The sequence below is a fragment of the Rhamphochromis longiceps genome, linkage group LG23, assembly GCF_057381845.1.
Source record: "Rhamphochromis longiceps isolate RC_006_pf linkage group LG23, R_longiceps_female_GT1.1, whole genome shotgun sequence".
In the NCBI taxonomy this organism is placed as follows: Eukaryota; Metazoa; Chordata; class Actinopteri; order Cichliformes; family Cichlidae; genus Rhamphochromis; species Rhamphochromis longiceps.
Window position 1 is genome coordinate 4,788,618 of NC_140578.1, and position 20,983 is coordinate 4,809,600.

General features: G+C 39.2%; 2 protein-coding genes and 1 non-coding gene across 3 annotated transcripts in view; 1 reads left to right on the top strand and 2 right to left on the bottom strand.

The window, feature by feature from the left end:
* faf1 (Fas (TNFRSF6) associated factor 1) overlaps positions 1 to 2,534 on the bottom strand; it is a 60,538-nt gene extending 58,004 nt beyond the window's left edge. Inside the window, exon 1 of the mRNA XM_085397769.1 lies at positions 2,223 to 2,534. Within this exon, the coding sequence (XP_085253895.1) occupies positions 2,223 to 2,282 (60 nt within the window). The 5' untranslated portion in view covers positions 2,283 to 2,534. The remainder of the gene's footprint in view (positions 1 to 2,222) is intronic.
* Positions 2,535 to 11,403: 8,869 nt separating this feature from the next.
* LOC146641046 (5S ribosomal RNA) lies at positions 11,404 to 11,522 on the top strand. The gene has a single exon (XR_014909841.1). It is a non-coding gene; the product is annotated as a 5S ribosomal RNA (ribosomal RNA).
* Positions 11,523 to 14,892: 3,370 nt separating this feature from the next.
* Positions 14,893 to 16,043, bottom strand: LOC146641047 (mast cell protease 8-like). Its single transcript, XM_085398246.1, has 5 exons — positions 15,995 to 16,043; positions 15,769 to 15,916; positions 15,550 to 15,679; positions 15,151 to 15,402; positions 14,893 to 15,051 (listed from the first exon to the last, which is right to left on the bottom strand). Exons 1-5 carry the CDS (start codon positions 16,041 to 16,043, stop codon positions 14,893 to 14,895), a joined length of 738 nt encoding a protein of 245 aa, XP_085254372.1.
* Between the last annotated feature and the right edge of the window lie 4,940 nt (positions 16,044 to 20,983).

Genomic DNA, 20,983 nt, shown 5'->3' on the forward strand with positions numbered 1-20,983 from the left:
GTTTAACTACTACTCTATTACCCATAAAAGCAACGTGAAATGGTAACAGTCTTAAGAACGATTATGAACATTCAGTGATGTCTTGATCAAAACAAGGTTGCCAGTTTCTCAGAATCTCAGTAATACATATTCAGCATGACAACAAACATGGGCTTTAATGTCAGTACCATTGAAATAAATTAGTAGGTCTAGTTTAAATGTAAAACCTTAATAAATAAATAGAAACAGACTCAGATAGTAAAACAGTAAAACATGTACTGAGCATTTTGGTCTTTTGGTCTTTAAACCAGCATGACATTTCAACCTATTAGACATGTGTAAGAAATGTCTATTTTCTTTATAATAGGAGCAGTTAATACTTAAAACAATATTTATGCCAACATTAAGGAACATTTTATGCCTATTTAAAATGACCCTCTATAGAATTCATAAAGTTTTTACTTGATGATGAAGCGCTCTTCAAGTATCTACAAAAAAGCAAAGTAACACTGGCATGTCCCTGCTGTCTGCTGATACCAGGAAAATTTGGTGTTAACAGCAAGAAATTAATTCAGAACAAAGTGCGATGCGGTGTTGAAACCAACAGCCCAGTACTACATATCAAGAATAAAATCCAAAGCAAACTAGTTGTGTGTGTATATAAAGTATATTATCATGCTGGCTAGACATAACCTGGACTTTAGCCCAGCCTTTGATACCACTGATCTTGATTCACAAGTCAAAGCCCTGTCTTGGATTAGTTTACTTCATATGTTGCTGATAGAATGCTTTTGGTTTCAGTGGGCAAGATGTTTGCTCAGATCTGCTCTCATCATCCAGCTTCGTACAACGATCTGGTTTAAGTCCTCTGGTGCTTTCATTGTATAGTCTCCCTCTCTTTTAAACCTTGTGAACTGGATCTGGTTGAATAATTTTTTACAGTTAAATGCAGACAAAGACAGCACATCTAATTATTGCTCCTCAGAGCATTACTGCCAAATCAGACAGGAACTGGGGTCCCTTTATCCAATCTAAAACCTGACATGCTAAATCATGGGATATTTTGTCTGCTTTTCAGTCTTTGACATTTAATGCTCACATTAAGTCTCTGATATGCTGGTGTTTTGTTTTGTTTTGTTTTCCATTTGAGAAATATTACTAAACTCTAAAAGTCAATTGGTGATGCTTGTTTAAGACTTTGCCTCCTCTTGCTTGGATTGCTTTTATTCTCATTCTTTTAAGTTCTTACATTTCACCCCACTTTTAAGGGTTTTGCATTGCCTTCCTACCAGGTTTAGATTTCGGTTTCAAATCTTGGTTCTGACTTTTATGGCCCACTGCATCCCTCAGGTCCTCAGATTGGGGCCTTCTTTTGATTCTGCATACCCATTTGAAAACAAAAGGGAATTCTGCCTCCAAACCTTAGCTCCAAAATATGGAAGAGGTTACCACTGTTTAGAAAAAACAACTAAATTGTTTAGATAAGTATTTAAGTAGTGGTTGTGATTTTGGGTTGTTTTGCTTAGTTAATGTGTGTCAACTTTGCGAATAGTGCGGGCTAGTTTTTACCCATTCACCTTTTTAAAGCACTTTTTGACGGTCCTTTGTCTCGAAAAGAGCTATAAAAATAAAAATCACTTACTTCCCTAACAGTATACTAAAGTAAACTTGCAAACAAAACTACAGTAACAAGCTCTTCACCGGGGAGCTTGCGTACAGTTAGCTAAACACAAACAGAAGATGACGATTATATGCTGTTCTAGTAAAGACCGTCAGATAAACAGAATCATAAATTACTGCCAGTTTGCAAAGGTTTATCGCCATTATCGCAATGTTCACGGCAAACTGGGCTTAACATTTAGAGTCTTTATGGATGACACAGTTTCTGATAAGGATTTGAAACGCTGGCAAAACAATGTGTAAACAAGCTGACAGCAGCGGCTAGCCCCGAAAATTCCCTCTCAGTAGTAGTTGGATCGTTATATGTAAACGATTCAAAAGATTAGATGACTGTTGTCATCTGTCTGGGTCATCTTTTCTGTTATGTAGTTATTGGTCACACAGATAACAGGCTTCTTCATAATCAGGTAGCAAGTTGTCAGTGTGTTAGCACAGCGTGCTAACCACAGAAACACCAGCTCAGGTCTGCTGTTTACCACGCCAGTCCGAGGCGTTTCAACAACAACGGGCACATTAATGCCCACCTCGTACAATATGAGGGGCTAAGAAAAAATGACACTCACCTGAAAATCGGCCAGAATCATTTCTCTATCCATGTTGCTATCGCCGCTTTCGGAGGCCATGGCAATGACTGGCTAAAAGCAGTTCTTGTTCCACTGGCTCTCGCTGCTTTCTGTACTCACACAGGGACGCTGAGTGCTGGTAAAACTGTTTGCTTAGGCGTGGCGGCGAGTGAACGAGCTGTCAAATTGGGAAATGCTGAACTTTCTTTGATTTTTAACTGCTTCAAATAGACAAAATGCTGTAAAGTAACGTTACAGTGTTCAGTTATCTCATATCACTATTGTCAGCTTTACGGCTGACGTAAACCGGAGATTTTGTCGCAGATTGTCGTAAAAAACCCCAAACGCGATAAAGGGAGGTTAACTTTCATGTAGCTGCATGAAATCAGCACTTCTCTCCTTAATAACTGTACCACTATAAATATGTTTACTATGCACATATCTACAGACTGAAGTCATACATATTTAATATTCTATTAGCCAGGGCTTCCACATGCCTAAGCTTTAGGAGTAACACGACATCAGAAATTATATGACTTTGTCCAAGTGTTATTACAGAGTTGTAAGGTCATTTAGATTTTATAGACCAGTCTTGTAAATGTGACATAGGTGAAGAGTTCACACAGCCAGCCCATGCAGTAACAGGCTCCTCCTCCAGGTCAGCAACTCCGCCTGCTGTCTGGTTCATGATATGCTTTTTGAAACAGATTAAACCAAGCCACCGATGTGAGGCTCTTTCATGAGCAAACCTTCTCCCTTTAGGGTTTCGCCACAGCGGATTATCTCACCCTATCCCTAGCATCCTCTGTCACAGCAATCCTCCTTCACTGCATCCATGAATCTCCTACTGCAATCCCAGGTTTCCCTCTTTAGCTCCTGCCTGGTACCTTCATACTGTCACCTCCAGCTCCGCCTCCAGTCTTTCTGTTAGTGCCACAGTCTCCAAACCAAACATCGCAGGTCTCACTTGTGAGACTTTTTCTCTCTTGCTGCTATCCTCGTCTAAACCCACTCCACCCTATCTGCACGCTCTTCTTCACATCTTTAGTGCACTGTCCGGTGCGTTGGGTGGTTTCACAAACAAGTAGAGATCTTAACTTTTATTCAAATAAATATTTTAAATATATTTTCACATCAGTGGTATTGTTATTATTTTTCCTCTTTCCGCATGCACAGTTTCAAAGAAAATTTTGGTCATCTATACGAGTAATATGTTTCTTGGACACTAGAGGAGACCCATACATCATTTATCCTACTGAAATAATATGGCCAATAACACAGTCCTCAGTCCTTGTTAATACAGTCCCCGCTGTAGTACGTAACCAGTGGAAAACTCTGTGGCTAACACACAAGACGTTTCTCCAGATGTCTAACAGAAGCATTGTGAAGCATCGAGGCCTTTTAATTTAAAAAGGATAGGCTACCGAAATGTTCAAACTGTAATTCAGTACCTTATTTAATTGTTTGTACATAAATACGAAAACGACTCGTACTTTTTTAAAAAAGTTGTGTCCACGTGCTTTACAAAGTAAAACTAAAGTGGTCCCAGTTATTAAGTCTGAAACTTACAAATCAAATTAGTTGGCCTTCCCAGGAAAACTAAATGAAATGTGCTCGATTACACTCTTACTAAAGCTCCTAAATATTTTAAATGATAATAAAATAAAAAGTTATTATTATTATTATTATTATTATTATTATTATTATTATTATTATTATTATTATTATTATTATTATTATTATTATTATTATAACATTTTATCTTAGGCATTGTTTAAACCACGCCAAAGCAACAGGCGTTGGCTACGCTTGGCTGTTTCTCAATATGCATACTTGGTATTTAGAAATCTCCCTGCACTCTTTGATCGATTCCCAGAAGAGTTCCTTGGCCTCTTCCACCACCAGGACAACATCTGGAGAGGCCTTTCTTACAGTTGAAACCACATTAGTTAATTATTGTTTTCAAGAAGTAGTTCAACAAATGGGACTGAAATCCTCACAGTATCCAGTGCAATCTGTCATCCCAGCCATGCTGTAAAGTAATTATCTCAATCTCAGGCAGTAGTTGATAGTATTGTCCCACGCTTCTTAATCAGCCACTGCAGCAGATAAGGAAAAAAGTTCTCATTGCCCTAGTTTACAATAGATATTAAAATAACAGTATGCATCATATAAACACTGTATGCTAAGATTTCGAACTGTCATGGGCCTGGGTCTGTTATTTTGGGGTTTGATGAATAATTATTAGTTTCATTTGTCTTCTGGAATGCTTATGGTTGTTTGTTGGTGTGATCTGCTCCTGTTCCCTCGCTTCCCTGTGTAAAAGTTGGAGTGAGTGTGTGTGTGTTTGTGTGTGTGTCTATCAAGGAGCCCTACTTAAGAGAGTAGTGGACGGTGGATAGGACTGTACTAAATGTGGCATCTCTCGTTTCTAGGTTAAATGTGGAAACATGTGACGGGAGCAGCACACTGTGTACATAGGCACCAAGGAGGACAAAACTTTACCACATATCAAGGAAAGGAATCAAGGCCTGGGAATTGGGAACACACTGTGGATTGTTGGCACTGTTTCATAGCTTTTTGTAAATAAACACACTTTCTGTGTTTAGAACGTTCTGCATTTGGGTCCTCCATCAACCAACCCTGACACTAGCAGCCTTAACTTTCATTTGATCACCACAGGACATTGGTCATGAGTTTAATGTGTAATGAAATATGAGCTCGGGCAAATCTTGTGTTTAATATTGCACAAGAAACAAGACAAAACAGCTTTCCTGTCTTTGAACAACACATGGAAATTTTCACCTCTTCAGAACAACTACTGAAACGTGCAGGAAATCCAGTGTTTATTACACAGTGTGGAAACTCGATGCTGGACTCAATCAAACATCAAAGATGATGATGATGATGAGATAGCCTTTATTTGTCAGTTGCAGTTGCCCACAACCGAGATGACAGACCTTGCCAACCGTACATACAATACACAAACATCACTGCTGCAATCTTCGATTGCGCCTCCAGCTGATCTGGTGTCCACATCGGATGGGAGGTAAGCATGGGAGGAGGCGTTGGATCCGGGGTAGGGAGGGTGATAGTGAGGGCGTATCAGTGTAGGTGTTTCGTGCGTCTGCATGTGTGTGTGTGTGTGTGCGTTGGTTTACAACACCAACTGTCTGCCATCTATAATCCAGTTTTGAGATCCCTTCCCAGACGCCTTAACGCTCACATCCTGGGCCGTCTGACCTCAGGAAATCACATGATAGGGTGGGGCCAGGTTTCACAATGACTCTCCACCATTTGACCCTTAGAACTGAAGAAGCTTCTCGGATGAAAGGTGAAACGTCTTCAAGCAACTCAAAGAAGTCCAGACGCTTTTCTTTGGATGACTGAGAATCTTCACAGACACCTATATTTTAAGTTCTTTCAAATCCCTTGGATGTTGTCAAATTAACATACTTAATTGCAAAATGATTATTTTTAGATTGGGTAGTTAAATTGTAACCTTACATTTTATTGTACTTACTTTGAAGGACTTGCCTTTAGGGAAGTAATATCCCCCAAACTGAAGTAAAATAGTTAGTGTATCTGTGTATTGCTTAAGACCCCAAAGGGAAGTACGGTCCTCAAAAGTGGCACAAAATGGTTTATCTGTGTTGGTTTATCACTGAAGACACCAAAGGGGACATTAAACATTCCCAGTCCCCAATAGGAAGGTAAAAATACTGTATGAAGAAATATTGCTTAATGAAATGAAAATCTCAAGTGATTTATTTTATTTCTGTGGATTTGGAGGTGTAAAATTCAGTTGTCAGCCTGCTTCTAAACCAAACAGAAACCGGTGTCCCCAAAGGGTGGGAGTTAAAAAGTGCGACCTCAAATTTGACTCAAGCGAGTATACACACGCGTGTGTGTGTGTGTGTGCGCACACACCTCAAACACATATAAATTGCAAATTTATTTATTTATTTGTATTTATTTGAGAAGAAGCCCCAAAACTATGACAGAGCTTCCATTGTCCGAGCCATTTCTCGCTATATTAATATAAATGACTGAACTTCCCATTTTTCTAGTGATAGATAGAATATTTTTTCTTAATACAAAAACAAATGGTAGAACAGGTTATAGGTATTAATACAAACATTTCTAAAAACCTTATTTATATCCGTTTATGAAACGATTTTTCCTCTGGTCAGCTGTCAGACTTGTTACCATTTAAAACTGAAAAAAGAAAAAGAATACAATTAGTTTCACATAGTACAGGAAATATAGGAAAATAATCAGCTGTCAAATAAAACAGTAAAATCATTACCTTGTGACATGTTAATCTGATTTGTTAGCAGCATTTCTGCTTCTGTTTCATTCATGTTCATGTATACAGTGTCAGCTTTGTTCTGTAGAAAGATTGTGATTATATTTGTTGGTACTGACTTGGAGCAATGCACCTTTAACTTAGGTTATCGCTTACTTTGAACTCTGCAAACAGAGCGCTGCCCATCACTCTCTGCACTTGGTCCTCAACAACAGGGAAGGAGACGACAAAGTACTACACAGAGATGAAAGCAGACACCAGAAGCTGATATTCATATGTCTGAATTAATGTTTCTTTCTACAGATGCAAAACCAAAACAAATGAGAAACGGAGATGAACCAAACACATTTTTACAAACAGCCCAACTTCAAGAAAAGCAGCCTCTGTTTCCACTTAATTACAAGGCTGGCACTTTCTGGTTCTAATTTAATGCAAAAGAAAAAAAACTGGAACACAATAATTGCAAATTACTGCTTACACATTTTTCTTAAAGAGGGTGGAGGCAGTGGGGACCAAGAAGCAGTGATAAGAAAACCCATAAGTAATCAGAAAATTCTATCAGAACAGTAACAGAAACTCAAACCATCTAAAAACAGTTGAAAATTGGGCAAGACATAATGACTTTAACTGTCCTGCTTTGTAGACATGCATTAGTAGATTGCTGACAGGACCACATTCAAGCATGAGGTAATGAAGCTCTCAAAAAGCAGTTGGGTTACAACTGTGAATATGTCCTATTCTGCTGAAAAGAAAAAGTAAAGAACAAAAAAAAGTGAAGTCTTAAAATAGAAGGCTGAAGCGCTTTATAGTATTTTTTTTTTATTTGTACCAAATGGTTGTGAGAAATCATCATAGGTGTCATCAGCCTGCTTTTTTGAGAAGACACACACACACTGAAGTACCTCTAATGTTAGACTGGCTTGTATTTGGCCATCAGGATGTTCTCTGTTGCCCATAGTGTGCAGAAGATGCTGGATCACTCCAAGAGAGAGCAGCTCACGAGAAAGCTCTTGATCTTCCTCAGCCAGCAGCCTTTAACAAATATTGAACATCATTAAAATGCAGAAAGGACATCGGGCATAAAACTGCCAAATCAAACATGGGGAGCTACTGGCTATTGTGAACCCTTGTGACATGGGAGCAGCTAAAGATAGCTACTTTATTACAACATATAAAGCTATCACACTGCCATGAATAAAATGTTATGTCATGGTTTTATCAAACCATGGCCTAAAAAGTCAGTTTAGCTTCATGCATCTCAATCTATTTACTGGGAAGTATAAACCACTGTCACTCTAAATCACCCTTTTTGCTACCAAAGAAAGTGGTAACAAGGCAACAACACGACACCTGCCAAAAAGGAAATAGTTTTGCAGGTGGTGACTATAAACCATTGTTCTCTTCTTATCCCTCCTGACAGATTTTTCTCTAGTTTTTCTTTTAGCTTATGACTTTGTCACTGCAGCTGGGGTTTAGGAGGTAGAGCAGGTTGTCTACTAATTCAAAGGTTAATGGTTTGAGCACCTGGCTACTACAGTCAAAGTATCCTTGGGCAAGATACCAAACCTTGAGTTGTTCCCCTTGCATCTATCGTGAACAACTCAGGATTTTTGTTTATACTGTCCTCATTGAGTTTCTGTGGGTGTGTAATGCAAATGTTAGAGAAGATATAAGTATGTATGTATGTAAATGAGTGTGTGATTTGTTTCTAAAGGTTTGGTCATAACATCCACATGACGCTCCATGAGCACGGCATGATAGCAATGGTCTTTGGCAACCACCTGCAAAGCCATCATGGTTTTGAACAATTCACATTATGTTCTGTTTGCTAACTGGACAGAGAGATATCCCAGAAGTTTAACTGAGTTTGTGTTATACTGTGATTGAGGAGGTTATTTGGACTCCATACCGTATTGTTTTAGCTGCAGCAGCTTGCTGTACAAGTACAGGGAAAGATCCAGTCATCTCAGTCATCTCTGATTCTGACAAGATTGTATAAGGTTGTCAATAAAAAATTTTATGAAAATGACTGTGACAAGTTAGGGCTCATTTACAAAATTATAACACATTCACTTATGGGTTGTGTAACTGTATCACAAACTGCAGAAAGGCACCAATTAAAATATGAAAAGGCGGCCATAATTGGTCAAAAGAAAGAGGTGTATATTAAAGGCTTTCACAGCGCACAACCAAACTCTAATGTCACCTTTGCTGATTTGATGCTGGTGTTCTTTTTCTTTAATAGGCCTCAGTAGAGCCACCAAACCAGTCAGTAGAACTGCCTTCACATCATAATGCTTCAGGTCTAAGATGAGTTTAATGGCTGTCAAAGATATAAAGAGACAAAACCAGAAAAGCTGATTAATAATAACAGGATCGCAATTTTTCATCCACAATCACAATGGCTAATGGAATGATTTGTTATTTCACAGGATACAAAGAAATTTCAGGATAAATTTAAAAATTAGCGTGTCAGCTTACCTTCATCCTGAACTTCCAGGTGTAGGGATCTGAGTGTGTTAAGCAGAGGCTCTACAATGCTGTAATGGGCTGTTTTCATTTTTCGCTGCAAAAGAAAAAATGTTAAAAATCAGTTCTGCAACATACAGACTGACTGCAGTAACATACAGCTTTGTGCATACTCTGTAAAATGGCCTGTATTTGTATAGCACTTTACTAGTCCCTAAGGACTCCAAAGCGCTTTACACAACCAGTCATCCACCCATTCACACACACATTCACACACTGGTGATGGCAAGCTACATTGTAGCCACAGCCATTCTGGGGCACACTGACAGATGGCTGGCTTCACCTGGATGATACATAAGGTGTGCAGAATAAGCTGCAGGGATTTAGGTGAGCTACAAGTCATGCAGGTAATCAGATATTTGTAGACTTGGTCCTGATATCTGGGATTTCCGTGGGACAGGGACTCCAAAAGGACCGACGCTGCCTCTTTGGTTTCATCTCTGTTTGATGTGAACAGGCACTCGCCTATGACTTTAACACCTGGAAACAAAGCAAAAGAAGCATTACTGATAAAATAAACTATATTGTAGGCTGTTTTAAAATCTGATCTAAAATCTAAAATAAATTTACATATGCCACAGACAAATGTGAAATTTACCGTGACTTTCACAGATGATCTCCTTGTACTTGCGACCTGCTTTTGAGACAGTGAGTAGAAGTTTGATGGCTCCGGCCTTGTCATCATCTTTGCTCTGAGAGTGGCTCAAAATGTCCAGCAGAGTGAGAGCTCCCCCATCCTCCAGGAAGTTCATCAGATACTGATCACTGATCAAATCAGAAAGATGGTTTATTGAAAGAAAACATCTGTTGGCCTAAAGATATTTTTGCAGATTACAGTCCCGCATTTTGGGTCACTTACTGACAAGAAGCAGACAGGAAAATCCCAAGTGCTTTCAGCTGAAGTCCCAGGAAGGTGCCTAACATGTAACTGAAGTATTAGTAAAGGGTTGTCCAGTTGCAGGCACATTCTGAAAACTTTATTCTGATATTTTATGCTAGAATATATTCAGCACCATTTGGCTGTATGTGTATAACAAAAAATATGTTTTATGATTTAAATGTGTTGTTTTCACATGTTATGCAGGCCCCTCAAAATCAAGATAGTCCCAAACCCGTGCAGGTTTAACCAGCAGTAGACTTAAATTAAGCCTCATTTAAGTCTTCAAAATAAATCCTGCAGGACTTACGCAAGGAAACACGAATCCCACTACTATTTGGAAATATTTACACCCCACCCAGGACACGTTTTTTGAGCTGTACAAAAAATATATGTCCAAAACTAACAGTTTTCCTAGACCACGGCTGAATAAAGGATACGTGAGCTTCATCCATGTGGTAAGTCGAGCTAGGAAGAGACTGGCGACCTGCGCAAACTCCAGCTCCAGCTCATAAAACGTCTTCCCCGTGTTTTGAGTCACAAAGGTGCTCAACATGCGACCGCGGACCCTCATGTCACCGCGGTCCCATTCCCGAAGAAAGCTGAGAACTTTGCCGATGTTAGCTTGTTGCTCTTGTGTTGACATCGTTTTGTTGCCTTGCTTATCACTGGCAAACCGAAATTAAGCAACAGTGAAGAAGCAGAGCCAGAAATCTGAATAATTATCCAGAGATACAGAATAACATCTTAAATTCAGAGGCTTGATTTTGGTAGCTTTCTTCCTCTATCTCTGGTTTGCTGCTGCTAACTCGCGGTTGCTTAGTAACGGCCACACACTGGCACCCGGAAACTTGGTGGGAGGAAAATCAGAAGAACTTCTGACACTACTGCCGCTAAAGACAACTAGGAGTGGAGTTGACATCTTTAACACGGTGAAGGAGTTTTTCGCGGAGAAAAAGGTACCTTTGGAAAAGCTGGTATCGCTGACTACCGACGGAGCTCCTGCTATGATCGTCAGACATACAGGATTCATCGCTCACTGTAAAGGTGACACAGAGTTCCCAAACTTTATGCATTACCACTGCATCATTCACCAGCAGACGTTATGTGCAAAGGTGATCGGCTTTGGGCACGTCATGACTCCCATCATGAGTGGACACTTGACCTTGCATTTTTAAGGGACATTACTGGGAAACTGAACCATACGAAGCAAAGGTAGGACTGTTGCTGACATGATGCTTTAAATGCATTCTATCACTTGTACTGTGCTGTAATTAATAAACTAACATGTGTTATTATCCAAATGTTACTGCAGGAAAAGCATTTTTTCGCAGATCAATGTTGAAGCTACAGTTAATAACGAAGGTTTGCATCTTTTCGCTGTAACATATGAAATGTATCACAATAACGTTTATTGAACTGTGTATTTGCCACCTATTAAAGGTCTTTTATATAGTGTCTCCGTCGCTTACGGCCATACCACCCTGAACACGCCCGATCTCGTCTGATCTCGGAAGCTAAGCAGGGTCGGGCCTGGTCAGTACTTGGATGGGAGACCGCCTGGGAATACCAGGTGCTGTAAGCTTTTTCGCTTCTACACACAAACCGCAGAGGGCGCTGCTGCTCAATCAGTGGAGACAGCTTCAGTAAATACTCACTGATAACATTTCTAAAACTTGGAAAATGCTGACTTTTAAAAGCTTCGTAACAGGTTTCTTCAGGCCGGTTCTCTGGTTGTGAAAGTCCAGCGACAAAAAGGATCCTCATTTTTTCCTAGAGAACATTGAACAAATGTATTTTTCTTTTTTAGATCTATAGTTTATTCATTTGACCTACATTTGGTATGACATTTTAAAGAGTTTTACCTTTGTGACTTCGAAATATTATCTTATATATTATACTTAAAGATTTTATCTAAAAATATACGTATTTAACTTTATTATAATGATTTTATTTCAGACAATGTGATGTAACTTGATACAAATAGTTGTTTTCTGTCTGACAGAACAGGAAGCATCAACTTCATAGTAGCTATTTGCATAATTAAGACATCAACTATAAGTGTTCCCTAAATTTCCTGCACACATGAAGAATTCCCATTCCTCATATGTGCCATGTTGTCTGCAAACCTGACAGTTCAAAAAATCCTGTGTTGATTAAGGATGGCAGTTATTTCCTGAAACAGAGAGCACTCACCTCAAACCACGGCTTGGGCTCTCTAGCCAGTCTCCTGGATAGAGGGTGGACTCTGTCTCAGTCTGGAGTTGCCCCTGGTGAAAGGCGGCGGGCTGGGGTGGGTATCCTATTATCCCCTCGGCTTGCTGCCTGTACGTTGGGGTTTCTCCCAGTGGACGAGAGGGTTTGTTCCCTGGGCCTTCAGGTTGGGGAACAGGCCCTGACTGTCATCTGCGCTTGTGCACTGAATGGAGGTCCAGAGTACCCAGCCTTCTTGGAGTCCCTGTGTGGCGTGCTGGAGGGTGATCCACCTGGGGACTCTGTTGTCCTGCTGGCAGACATCAATGCTCATGTGGGCAATGACAGTGAGACCTGGAGGGGTGTGATCGGCAGGAATGGCCTCCCGGATCTGATCTGAGCAGTGTTTTGTTTTTAGACTTCTGTGCAAGCCACAGTCTAGCCATGTGGAAAAGCAAGTTCGAACATAAGAGTGTAATCAGTCCATTTGAGGATTCAGGGGTGACCCTGAATCCTCCCTTAGCTATGCTGCAATAGGTGTAGGCTGCTGGGGAATTCCCATGATGCATGAGTATTTCTTCTTCAGTCACCTTTCTCACTCACTATGTATTAATAGACCTCTCTGCATTGAATCACACTTGTTATCAATCTGTGTCCCTCTTCCACAGCATGTCTTTCATCCTGTCTTCCTCCCCTCACCCCAAGGTCACGGCAGATGGCTGGCCCTCATGCATTATTGTAGGGTCTACCTTACAATATAAAGCGCCTTGAGGCAACTGTTGTTGTTGTTTGGTGCTGCTTAAATGAAATTGAATTGAAATCGAATCAGCAGCTCACAGTCCCAAACCAGGTAGCAAAGACATAGTTCTTACATGGCTTCATCAATTCTGTGAACTGCATACTTATAAAAAGAGTTTTCACTTTGGAAAGTGGGATGGTTTTCTGGAAATTGTATGAAAAGATTTGCAATTTCAATATAATAAGACAGACACTAGCCAGAAGCCATTTTGAGAATGCAGTGGGGAGAGGTGAAAGTGATTTTAATCTTCCTTGTATAGACGTATTGGAAATGCAAACATTTGATTGGAAAGATATTATTTTAGACTCAGAGGAAAGATTCATACAGCAAGTCAGTGAAAAGTAATTTTTGGAGAGCCATAGGTTTACACAAATGGGAAGAAATCTTTAGTTTTTTTTTTTTTACCTGATAAATATCTTGACATGTTGACTGCAATCAGATGACACATGAGTGTGCAAATGACTGAGGTCTGGATGCAAAGCTTGGGGGTTTGAATTCAGAGAGGATGACTGTGAGCATAGATGGTCTCTATGTTATATAGATACAGTCTGTGTTGTTTAGGCCTCATTACTATGCACATTTTCACTAGATATTAGAACAACATTAAGAAAAAATGCCTTTGATTATTTTGAGAATAAAGTCAGAATTTTGAGATTAGAGTCAAAAATGTATTTCGAAAAAAAAGGTTGAAATGTGAGGATTACCCTTGTTGTCCAAAGACATACTGCTACGGCTGCTATACCCTCTATAAAATGCCTTGTTTAGGCGAGTTATTGAAACAAATTGATCAGCCGTTTTGTCATACAGCATACATCCCCTTGCATTTATAGATGTAACTATCGATAACCTTTCTGTCTGTCCATTACAAGCCATTTTCTTGTGTGCAAATTCATTCTTCAACAATTGTGTGTTTTTCCATCCAGATGCAGTTTTCTGCACCATCTTATCAATGTTCTTATACTGATCACCACATTGTGTTTACATGCTAATAGAGAAATCATTTCCTTCCTGTTACCAAAACCGATTCTGAAGTACAATTTCACTCAGAGGATATAGCAACCATGGCAGTTTGTAATCTGTAGTCTCCACATTTAAACTTTTTTCTTGAAATACTATTTCAACTTTTTTCTCAATTATTTTTTCTTATTGTGGCCCTAATACTCGTTTGTACACCTTCAGGGAATTATTCAGATGTAGGAGGAGCACTGGAATTAACAGGAGTACTTGAGTGCTTCCCAATTGATAGTGAAAAAAATTAAATCAGGTGTCATTTCCCCTTTTTGTGTTTCACAACTTGTGATTACACTTTTGTTTATTTATTACTCTTTTAATTATTTCTTGGCTCTTTTTCTTTTACTTTATGATTTATGATCTATTAGCTGCATCAAGCTCAATGTTCCTCTTTGTGGAAATGTTTTACCCAAACGCTGATAGCTCAATTTCCATATTTTTCCCATAAACCCCATTCGTAAACATGAAAGCTTCCTGTTCACTGGGGGTTTCTTTACCAGATGTGTTAGCCATGCTCACAATTGTCTAATTTTATCTAGCATGCTCAAGTCTCCTATAGACCCTGAATACAAACAGGCATGGGATTCTATTTTTGACACCAAGTTTGTTGTGGAAATCTGAAATAAAATGAGGTGCACACAACCATGCTGTTTTCATTTGCTTATTTAACTTTGGGGGTCAAACAACAGTACAGACAGCACGCCAGCAGAATTACAAGCACAGAAACATATAAAGTTACAAGTTATCTACATCCAATGGTCATAAAATACATTTAGAACATTGTAATAAAAGATAACTTGAACATCAACACTTGCTGTAATTGAAAGAATCCATGGTGACAGAATAAAGTGATAAGGAGCTTTGAATTCAATTAGGTCAGCTTGACAGAGCGAAGTAGCAGAATCTTTTTAATTTTCACTTTTGGTTACATCGACAGAGCAATCAGGAATGCTTAAATTACACCTCTGAGAATCTTGTCGATCCATTGACGGTATTTTGAGATGTCCGTATAGACATTGGGTACATCTGGGTATTTGCAGTTTAAATTTTTGTTGAAAGAAACAACACCAACTGCGAACCCATTGCAGACCAGAGGACCACCGGAATCTCCCTGTGAGGAGGACATATTTTAATTTTGTCAGTTTATATTAAGTGTTTTATATATTTTGCAAAATCTAATTAGTATATATTGAAGAGACAGAAAACATACCTGACAGAATCCTTTATTTGTTCCATAGCCACCTGCACAGATAACTTTGTTAGGAAGATCAGGCCAGTTTTCCTTACAGATTTGATGTTGAATGACAGGAACGTTCACCACTCTCAGCTCATTAGGTAGAGTGTAATTTTCAGTGAAACCCCATCCAGCCACCTGGCACACTTCATTTTCTTGTAGTTTTATTTCAGCATGTGGAAGCTGAATTATCCTTGCTGTGCGGTCTAGCTGAACTTTCCTAGATAACTGAAGACACACAACATGAAATGAAAATTTGAAATGTCTGTTTTCATACAGTAACCCTTTTGCTGTGATGAAATTTGAATTATAACGCCACAAATATAGGGTCTTATAATTCATGTGAAACTGTTACAACTATGAATATGTACATACTTTAAGGAGCATGATGTCATCACCATATTGAACATTTCTATAATTTTCAAACTTGATGGATTTTTTAATCTCTATTTTTTCATGATGGTCGTTGAGATTGTGGCTTCCAAGAACAACGTGTGTAAGGTTCCTGAAGAAGTAATCAATGAGACTTGGTCAGTACATTTTATAAAAGCGTACTGACCACAAAAGACGTTGGATTACTTACAACTTACTTACTCATTGTCACAGTGTGCAGCAGTGACCACAAAGTCTTCAGCGATGAGAAATCCTCCGCATATATGACCATGTTTGTTCTGCACTGAGGCCATATAAAGCATTGAGTTCTTTGCTGCCTTTTCCCCATGTATAATATCACTTCCATGCCCTAAAAAAGTAAAACCAAAATTAAGTTAATGTCCCAACAAATGGTTGGAAATTGATAACAAAGACTTGCAGTTCTTACCGAGGCATGCAAGAAGATGGAACAGTAGAAGTTTTTGCAGACCGTGCATGATGTTAGCCAAACGGTGAACTGTTACTGGTAGGAGCATCAAGGAGACCTTTTTATAGGGTGTTTTGCCTTGTTGATAAGTATGATAATAATCACTCTCATTTTGACTTTGAACCACATCCTTTTCACCCACCCAAGCCACCCCCACTTTGAGAAATGTGAGAAATGTTGCGAATGTCTTTTTTGTGTTTTATTATGGATGCATAAAACCAAGAAAAAAAACCTTACATCCGATGACCAAATGCTGATCAAACAACTTTTTTAAGGAGCCAAATTTTGTGTGCTTTCTTTCCCAGGCAAGCTTACATATCAGCTCAGAAAGTGAAAGTGTAACACAATACAGAAACAGTGTAATTACGATACCTTTTTAAAGTCTCACCTTTGCAAAACAATATTTTTTAACTGAGTTTTAACTTTGTGGATACTACACCATCACAAGAGCAACTAAACACCCTGCTGCTGGTGACCTTCTACAGATCCACCATCGAGAGCCTGCTCACCTATGCAGTGACAGTGTGGCATGCCAGCTGCAGACAGGAAGAGACTGCAGAGGGTGGTAAACACAGCGCAAAAAATCATCCTTGTCTGCCATCTATAACTCCCGTTGTCTCAGCAGGGCCAGAAACATCTTGAAGGGCAATACCCACCCCGGCTACCATCTTTTTAACCTACTACCCTCTGGCAGGCGCTTCAGATCCTTACAGGCCAGAACAAACAGACTCAGGGATAGCTTCTTCCCCAAAGATATCACCATACTCAACTAAAACTTGCACAAACGTAATTTGCACTTCAGTATCTGCACTGACTGTATCATCGTTCTCTGGCGGTCTGTTTGTGTTACTTGGTGCTGTGTATTTATATTATATTTATTGTTATATTATTGTATAGTTTTTTAGAATGCGCTAAGCACATGTGCACTATGGAGCTGTTTTAAATCTTGTTATAATTTGTATAATGACAATAAGGACTTTCAATTCAATCACAACTGGTATTTATATTGAGGATTTTCCTAAACAAATAACTAAAAAAAACCCCACCATTATTCGCTGGAATAGATCAAAGCTGCTGAACCACATTTGAATTCTGTGATGAATTGTTTTTCAATCAGGGAAATCACAATTACCAGATTTATGAATTTCATTGTTGTCAGTTACAGCAATAAAACTACTGCATTCACGCTATTAATAAGTAAAACAGCAACTGATACATATAGATAAGAGTCGAGCATTATCGCTCATCTGTTAACATGCTAACTGAACACATCAAGTTTAACTGGCTATAAAATGTTGCTGATAAGTCTGACTTTCAACAAACAACCACATGCACATCAAAGAAATACAGCATAATAAAAAATAATATTAATAATAATAATACATCCATCCATCCATCCATTCGCGTCCGCTTATCCTTTTCAGGGTCGCGGGGGGCGCTGGAGCCTATCCCAGCTGTCATAGGGCGAGAGGCGGGGTACACCCTGGACAGGTCGCCAGTCTGTCGCAGGGCCAACACACAGAGACAGACAACCATTTGCACTCACATTCACAGCTATGGGCAATTTGGATTAACCAATTAACCTATCCCCACTAAGTGCATGTCTTTGGACAGTGGGAGGAAGCCAGAGTACCCGGAGAGAACCCACGCAAACATGGGGAGAACATGCAAACTCCACACAGAAAGACCCTGGCCTGATGGTGGAATTGAACTCAGGACCTTCTTGCTGTGCGGCAACAGTGCTAACCACTGTGCCTAATAATAATAATACAGATACTCACATATATATACAAAGTTTTATACATATTGCATGTGGGTTAAAACTGCAACACTCTATTGATATTTATTTATTGTTTGCATTATTTTTCATTATTTTATTTTGGCTCATATTCTGTCCAAAGTTTCTAAGATTTTTGACATCTTTTGGCATCGGACTCTGCACTGCTTCACATCAACAGAACCTGAACTCAAGCCACTGGTTCCCTTTCAGCACAAGTCTGAAGGGCAGCCTGAACCTGCTTTGTGCCACACACACCCCCAGCCTGCACCGTCTGGTCCTGTTGCGTCATAGGTTTCCGTACTGTCTGGTCCTGCTTCGCCCAAGCCAGTGGTCTGGACTCCTCTCGAGTCAGTGGTCACTGCACAGTCTGGACCTGCTTCACTCAAGGGTCTCCGTTGACCTCCTGGGGGGTGCAATCTTTGCGGCCACCATCGGCCTCCAGTCCTGTCGCCCGATGGTTTTTGTCATCATTGTCAGCCTCCAGACCCAGATCTGCTCCGCCTTCATTGCTGGCCTCCTGGTCAGCTTCCAAAATTGCTCTGTCTTCGCCAGTGGCCACACTTTTGGCCTCCTGAACTGTTAGTTCTTTGTTTTGGTCTCTATTGCTCCTGTTTTTCTTTGTGTTCACTCGAAACACAAAAGATGAACCTTTTGCGAAACAGTCTGTTTTGCTGGTAAGTATGATTATTATCTACAATATTTTGATTTCTAACCACATCCTTTGTTCAAGTTAAGTTTGCACACTTGTGTTGCATGATCATAATCATAGTGCCACATCAGTCTGAAGGACAGACATGCTTGTCCATCATTATTTGCTGCTTATTTTTAGTTTAACATTTGAAATTTAAGACACTTTAGGCCTCCCGATTTGTTTCATTCAATATCCTTTTTGGCCTCCTGGTCAACTGTAGGTACAAATCAAGTGACTTTGGATACTTTTAACGAGTGGAAACTCAGATGTAAAGACTTTACTGTGGAAATCAAACTTTGTCAGTATGATTAAGTGGCTATTTTGGATTATACATCATTGCCAGTGACTTTTGTGACTTTCTTCTTTGCTTTTTTCTCTTATTTTCTGCATCTTTCAATGACGAAGCACAGAAACCAGTTTCCTGCTTCAGGTCTATCATCAGACTCATTGGTTTTCCATTTACACATAAATGGCTAAGATATGACTTAACGGAAGCAATGCACGTCATTGGAGTCAAGTCAACAATAAATTTTGCATCCACCAAGGTCTTCAAGGTTATCTTGGTTATGTAATGGTTGAAAACTGACAAAAAGCCTTATAGTATAGTGTGTACTGGCAACATATAGACATATGTGGAAGCAAACTACAATGTGTTTAAAATTTGTTTATTCCAAGATTTTTGGATTTTCTTTCCTCTGGTTTTTCACATACATTGATTGACCTGTAGTTTAACTATACTCACAAGTAAAGAAGGCAGATGCCAGGCTTGACACAGCTGAATGGCATTATCTTTGAGATCTGCAGCAAACTAGATGAACCGCAGACACTACAGGATCCAGATAAGCTATTGCTTGTAGAACATGTACGTAAACTGTTCTTTGCACACACATTTGCTGATTTCTCATGCATTTAGTCTTTGTACTACTAGTCTGACTATATTATTATTTTGCATTTGTTTTCCTATAAAATCTTTAGCTGTAGTACATGATGCATATAATCTATTGCTGTATAGTTCAAATCTCATTGGCCTGTGGACAGAGTGTCTGCCGTTCAGCCATTAGAAGATGCTATTCAACAATTTAGCTCACTGAAATGTCTGATAAAGCTTTCAGCAGAGGTCTGTATTTCTGAATTTAAAAAGTCCATGTCAAATGCTAAGTCATTACCTTACCTCATCCAAATGTCATCCATAATTGTCATTCTTAGATAAGAACTGATTTCACTCTTGTCACCCTTGTCCACATGCTGAATCTCTTAAGGCTGTATCCCTTGTACTTTGCCACGTTGTTAAGGAGACTAGTGTAAGGTCATTCAGATTCTCAGCTCACCGTTCTTCTCTTTTCCTAAGTTCTTATTACTTCTCATACCCAGCTCAAGGACAAGAGGTCAGGAAAAGACAATGGGAAGGATTTCTGGAATGTATCCTATATTAAATGTTTTTGTTCTTTCTTGACTGTTTAAAACGTTTGTCCTACAGCAACCACCATAGATAAAATTATGCACTGGAATTTCGAGAGATTAAGTAAACAGACATCCAGAGGTGAAGTTTTTACACACTGTAACTTTGTCATAAGGATGGACCCACACCCTGAGCATTGGGAAAGGTTTAATACGTTTATTTACAAGCTGTGAATAAAACAGAATGGCACTGTCGGTGATATGGTGAGATTGAGGCTGAGTACATTATCCGGCTGACACGAAGATCTGCCCACATCTAAGTGTGTTCTTCAGTCTTAAAAAATCAGCTTCTGTTCCTTTGATAAGCAGATGAGTTAATCAGCAGATTGATTAAGTAGAGAAACCGATAGCGGAACAGAAGAAGATGTTTTTGGCTTTTCTTTTTACACATTGGTGTAAAAAAAGTTGTTTTTAACGAGCCTTCTCTTTTTTACATCACTTCTCAGAAGAGACATTTTCAGGCTAGCTTGGATATCAGATCAGAAAGTGAATGTTCTTAGTTCTTACCTCGCCTTTTACCTTCAAAGAAATTGTTTACTATCACAACTTAATTTTAAATGGACAACTTTTTCAAATGAAGAGCATAAGAAGAAACAACATTATTCATTTGCATAGGCCAAAGCTACCAAAACACATGTGATTAGTGTAATAAACTGTTTTTGAATCAAAGAAACCACAGTCACCAGATACCGGTCATAATGTCAGCATTCTCACGGAGATGAAAACACTGCATTCACACTGGCTAATGACTAAAACAACAATGGCTTGCTAATAACTAGTGCAGTTACATTTACTCCATAGCATATAGCAGATAAGAGTCATATTATCTCCCATCTTTCAATCTGATTGAACATGTATAAATGCCTAGAAAATGTTGCTGACTAAAAAAACTTGCTTTAGACAAACAGCCACAAGTACAGCAGCAAATGCAGATACATGCATATTCACAAGGTGTTAGACATATTGCATGTTCTGCGTGCAGAACTAAAACATTACTGAGATACCGAATTCATATATGCAT